General features: G+C 35.2%; 1 protein-coding gene across 1 annotated transcript; it reads left to right on the forward strand.

Moving 5' to 3' along the window:
* The first annotated feature begins 317 nt into the window (after positions 1-317).
* Positions 318-3,809, forward strand: LOC139863901 (protein PIN-LIKES 3-like). Its single transcript, XM_071852504.1, has 10 exons — positions 318-467; positions 599-678; positions 1,626-1,750; positions 1,858-1,979; positions 2,073-2,243; positions 2,345-2,434; positions 3,053-3,153; positions 3,242-3,294; positions 3,373-3,558; positions 3,667-3,809. The coding sequence occupies exons 1-10, from the start codon at positions 333-335 to the stop codon at positions 3,807-3,809; spliced, it is 1,206 nt and encodes a 401-aa protein (XP_071708605.1). The 5' UTR covers positions 318-332.
* The last annotated feature ends 2,366 nt before the right edge of the window (positions 3,810-6,175 follow it).

The following is a 6,175-nucleotide window of genomic DNA, read 5'->3' on the forward strand; positions in this document are numbered from 1 at the left end:
TTCCCAGTGTTATCTAAGGTGTAATGGTAGGTATTGTTAAACTAAATACTTATTTATATTAAAAAGTACTTAAATGCGTTGGTGCGTAGATATTCTACTTAACAATGGTTGGCCATGCATATTTTTCTTGTTTTTTCTATCTATATTATATAGTATTTTACTACAGTAGTAAAATATAATTACTTTTAAAATTTTCTAAGACTAACTTTGATATACAGTAGTATAGTACTCATGTTGATGATATTTATTGTTGGACTCTTTTATATATGCAATTGGGTTTGTTAATCAGATAGTCTTTCTGTAAATTTGATAACAGTTTTGGAATAGAGAAAATGGGGTTTATGGATCTGTTTTGGGCTGCTTCTATGCCTGTTCTTAAAGTACTCATTGTTACTGTACTTGGTTCATTTCTTGCAGTCGATTCTATTGATATCTTGGGACAAAGTACAAGGAAACAAGTGAATAATGTAAGCATGTATAAAGTATCCATTAGAAATATCATAGTAGATGCTAAATTGCTAATCCCCTTACCCTTTTTGATTATTGAAAGCTCCTATTTAATTAAAGAAATCAATTTTGTTATGGTGTTTGTGAACAGATTGTGTTCTTTGTGTTAAATCCTGCACTTGTTAGCAGCAACCTTGCTAGAACAATCACTTACAAAAACATAGTCTCAATGTAAGTTTTCTATTTGTGAGCCTGAATTCTATTATTTATAACTGATGTTCTTGATTTGCCTTCTTTTAATTATAAATGTATCCTTTTCATTTTGTTGGGTCCTTGATTTCCTCACAAGAGGTTACAAGTTCAAACTTCACTAATAGCATATCTTAAGGTGGTCAGGAAAAGAAAAAACAGTTTCCAAGAAGCCTTGCCTTTTGACTAATGTCACGTCGATCGTTGAGTTGTGCCCGATTGGGGATAGGCTGGCTGGGCACAGTTTTGAAAATTGGATTATTGAGTTCGCCTGGACTACACTGGCTTTGGGATGCCAGGCTTGATGCTTCAAGAAAGTTCCAAACCAATCTCGGCACTTGGCAAAGATTTGTGATTTCCGGGTGATGACAAGTAACTCATGAAGGTCTATAGTCAACTACGGCTATTGAGCGTCGAGATGCTTTACCATGCGAGATCCTTTCCTCACGCACGGTACTTATATAGTAGAGCAGCAACCACCAGCTTTATTCGTTTGGTCGAAACAGACAGATATGTCTCTTTCTATTCATAGCGTTGGAAATGCCCGAATAAGTCGGCTCTAGAGCAGTCATTGAATGTGCGACCTCAAAAAAATGTTATTTCGCTGGCAAGAAGGTAGGTTAACGTAAGAGGGTTTGACAAAGCCTTTTCGTTGAGAAATCCCTAATAAGCTGCGCTAAACACTGTTAGCCTTCCCTTTAGTAGTTTCCCGAAGGTGGAGTCTAAAAAAATGGTTCATCTGCCGACTCCTTTGCTCAGTGAACCCCGCATCTGAGGGTCGGGTCGTGAAGGCCTATCGGCTTTGGTAATTTGATAATTCGGTTATGCCACATACATAATAATCCCTTTCACTAAGTAACATGAACAGAAAAACCTTATCCGTTTACCTATTTATCCGTTTAAATCGTTAAAATGTTGTGAAACTGCAGGTGGTTTATGCCTGTTAATATTCTATTAACATTTATAATTGGGTCTGCTCTTGGATGGTTGCTTATGATCATAGCTAGACCACCTAAACATCTAAAGGGCCTCATTATTGGTACCTGTGCAGCAGGTAAATCTACTTGTACCATACAACTCTGATAAATAAAAAAATGTACTCCGTAATAAGTAAAAGTTTATTTTTATTATTCTAAGTGTATTATTTTGAATATAATATAGGGAATTTAGGAAACATGCTTTTGATAATATTACCAGCTGTATGCAAAGAGAAAGGCAGTCCATTTGGAGATCCTGATGTTTGCTCTGACCATAGCATAGCTTATGCTTCACTCTCACTAGCAGTATGTACTTTTCGAAGAAACATGACTACTTATAAAAATATATTTCAATTTTAATTTGATTGATTTACCTAAAAAAGCTAATTATTTCATCAGGTTGGGGCTATATATATGTGGTTATACGTTTACAACCTAGTAAGGGTTTTTGCGGGTCACTCACAAGATTCTGGTAACAATGTGATTATCCCTATCAAGGATACAGGAATCGAACAAGAAGATCTGAATCGAAACTTGAATCCTTCATCCAAGTTTGGAGAAAAAGTGATGGTAGTTACTTGTCTTTACAACTAAAGGACCTTTTGCTTGACAATCCATTTGAAGGCTGTGTTTGAACAAATTGATCTGACTCAAAATGTGATTTGCAACAGGTGATGTTACATGTGATGAAGCAACTGTTAGTTATGTTTTCAAGACGTCTCAACTTGAAGGCTGTGTTTGCACCATCAACTATTGGAGCTGTATAATGCCTTCAATTCCCAACTCTTACATTATATATTACTACATTATCATATTTATAGGTGTATACAAACCATACCAATATTGCCTAGTGGTTGGGAACCTGATATCCTCATAGGTCTCGGATTCAAACCTGGGTCAGAAGCGGTCACGATATCACCCAACGTACATTTGTGTAAAAATATTACTTCCCAAGGAAAAACTGGGAAAACCTTATCAATTTATTATCCCGTTTATTATAGGAGTATAAACAACAAGGAGTTGGCGTAATGGTAGTGACTTGTCTTACCATGTGGGAGGTCAGTGGTTCGACTCCCACTCGCTGCAAAATTTCCCTTGTTGTTACCCGCCCATTTCATGGACCTCAAAGGTTGCGGACGTCTTGCGTTCGGGCCTCACCCGAAGGGGTTTTACCACAAGGGATGCCCGTACTGATTCGTCGTGTGGGTTTCCTCCTGATGGGCGGTAGGCCTGTAATGATTCGTACCAAGGAAATGATCGGGTGGGTGGATGTCTACATCGCTTTCTTCCCCCGTCAATGACTCCTAACTTCCGTTCAAAATAAGATAAAAAAAAAATTTAGGTGTATCAACTTAACAATGTGTCACTTTTTGTAACAGATTGTTGGGTTCGTTATTGGAACAGTAACTCCGATACGCAGGCTAATGATAGGCACCACAGCTCCTCTAAGAGTGATTCAAGATTCTGCTTCTTTAGTAGGGTATAATCCTTTATTCCTTGACATTCTATATTTTCATTAATGAAATGACGTTGAACGCCCTGATGACCTGTTTTTCATTTTGTCTCAGGGACGCGGCAATTCCAATTGTGGCTTTGATTGTGGGTGGGAACTTACTAAAAGGTAGACTTAACCATAAATTCAGTGTTACATTCATCAGTATCTTGATGTTGAAAGATAATGGATGTATATGAATTGCAGGTCTCAGAGGGTCAGGTATCACGTTGACACTTGTATTTGGGATAGTAGCAGTTCGGTATGTTTTCTTGCCACTATTTGGTATTTTAATGGTGAAAGGTGCGCTTCACCTGGGTTTAGTACATCCAGATCCTCTCTATGTTTTCGTTCTTCTGTTACAATTTGCACTTCCTCCAGCCATGAACAATGGTATAAGATTTTGATGGTTATTTTATTTTTAGTCTGTATTCAATTTGAAGTTTGTAAGCATAATATAAATGTAACTGGAACTTAATAAATTGTTAACGAATATTGCAGGTACGATAATGCAGTTATTTGGTGTTGGTGAGAGTGAATGTTCAGTGATCATGTTGTGGACTTATGGTTTAGCATCAATCTGTGTCACCCTTTGGTCCACCTTCTTCATGTGGCTAATTGCTAAATTTGTCACGCCTAATTAACTAATGTATTGTTATGCTATCAATAATTCCTTCTTAGCCATAAAAGAGGGGCCATTACAAAAGTTGTGGTAAAAAAAAAAATTACTTGAATTTAAAACATCTACCCAAAGAAAGAGAATATTTATGTGTTTTATGTTTGGAACACGGGCGAGGATATTTAGGGGCAAGGGCACCTGCCTCCAATGAATTTGTAAATTTTATTTCAAAAATTTTTGATCTTTCGATTTTGTCTTCCGTGAATTTTTTTTTTATACCCAAAAGTCTCTATATATTGCCGCTAAAGTCTCTACATTCGGTCCAAAAACATCCGTATTTTTCCTAAAAAAAGTTTGCTACGCTTTTAAATTTTTTTCCCCCCAATGAAAAAAATTCCCGCTTCCGCCACTAGTATGGGAATACACATCCCACATCAATATTAACGGATGTTACACAGTTTCCGCGACATATCAAATAGGTCTAGAGACATTTACAACAAGAACAGTTAACATGTCTAAATATATTTATTAATACGCACCAATCTATCTAATAACCGGTATACATAGCTTTAGTCAAGTAGACATGTTCCATATAGACGCATTCAAAAACACATCTAGATTTTTTTGAAGTTGAGCCACTCACCCGATCATATTTGTGCCACGTATTGGGAGAAAACAACGTGACGTACTCACACCCATAGAAGGTTGATAGAACACACTTCCTAATAACTCACAAATAAAATATGAATTATAGGAAAATTTGAAGAATAAAAACAAGTAGTCGATGAAGAGAAAGACCAAAACTTCACACCTTTATTTCATTCAATACAAGACTTTAAATAGTTATGAAATAAACAAAGAAAGTAGCATCCTAAAAATGGGTACGCTACACGTCTACACCACCGATCTAACACATGATTAATGACACTACTTTGACCCACTATTTCTCCCCTTAGAATCGGTGTACTACATCACACGTACACATTTACACCTTAACTAGTGAAAGGACCCGTGGTTTCACGGGATTATATAAGAAAAATTGTTGAATGATATTTTATTAACCATTTCTCACAAACTACTAAATACCAAAACAACCCACCAATTTCCTTTATATTCTCAGATCCTATTATAAGTCTTCCTAATATACCTATCCGCCTTGTAATTTGGAATACTCTTTATGCCATCTATTTCTAACATCATCCTCAGTGTAATGCAGCGAAAACCGTCTGGATATACTACGTTTGGCAGACAATATTTTTTAACAATGACAACAACCATATGCATCAAAAAACACAAATAATACATAATACATAAAACATTAAAAGTCAATCAAATTAAGTCAATTTTCCATATGGGTATACCTGAAGGTTTCACTTTTTATTTAAAATAAGCATCAAAAATCAAAATTAATGAATCATAAATCAAAACCCAATTCAAATTCTGAATTGAAGACTATAAACCCACAGAAGGTATAACGTAAAAAGAAGAAATCGTATTCCACTATCAACTAAATATAATCCTTATACTTTAAATGTTTGGCGTATTGTTTGATTTTTTTTCTGATTAAATTGATACTTCTACCTTAAATTCACGGATTTAAACCCTAAAAAAACAATTCCAATAACTGTTACAATAAAGTAGAAGAACATTAGATAGGAACCAAAAATCGGAACTGAGAAAAAATACCTGTTAAATATGAAGAAATCTTGATTACAACCAGCCTTTTCATTGAATCTGAAACCAAATAAGAAGAAGGAAAATGAAGATTGATGGCGTACAGAGAAATTTGCAGGGAAATGAGCATGTTTAAAAAAAAGTGTGAATTTAAGTAATAGATGTTTATTAGTTAAAGCTAGAAAAAAAAAAAAACTAACCTGAAAAGAAGAAGAAGAAGCTGTTGATGAGGGTATCTTCAAAGGAGCTTATCTTCTAGGGTTTATGAGCTTATCTTCTAGGGGTTTATTTTGATTTGGGATTAAGTTGTGTTTTTTAAATGGAAAAGATTGAAAGTACCATCAGAGCGGTGGTGGCTATGGTAGCGGTGGCGGTGGCGATGGTGTCTGGAGTATGGTTGATTGTAATATGTTGATATCTGATTGAAGAAAAACGTAAGTTAGCAACTCCGTATCTGCTTTTGCTTTTGAGAAAAATAAATTTGAATTCATTTGGATTGGATTAATTCAAGAGAAGAAGTATCAAGAAAAAGAGGCTTGATGTTCAAGAAAATCTGATATGATTTGGTAAAGGGAGGTATTCTCACACAGTATTTTTTATCTCATACACACCTTTTTACATAAATGGATAAGTTTGTCCTTACTTTTTACATAAAGACAAAAATGAAAATGTTGATTAATACAATGGTAGGATTGGAATTTCATGTAAAAGAGTGTA

The sequence above is a fragment of the Rutidosis leptorrhynchoides genome, chromosome 8, assembly GCF_046630445.1.
Source record: "Rutidosis leptorrhynchoides isolate AG116_Rl617_1_P2 chromosome 8, CSIRO_AGI_Rlap_v1, whole genome shotgun sequence".
Lineage (NCBI taxonomy): Eukaryota > Viridiplantae > Streptophyta > Magnoliopsida > Asterales > Asteraceae > Rutidosis > Rutidosis leptorrhynchoides.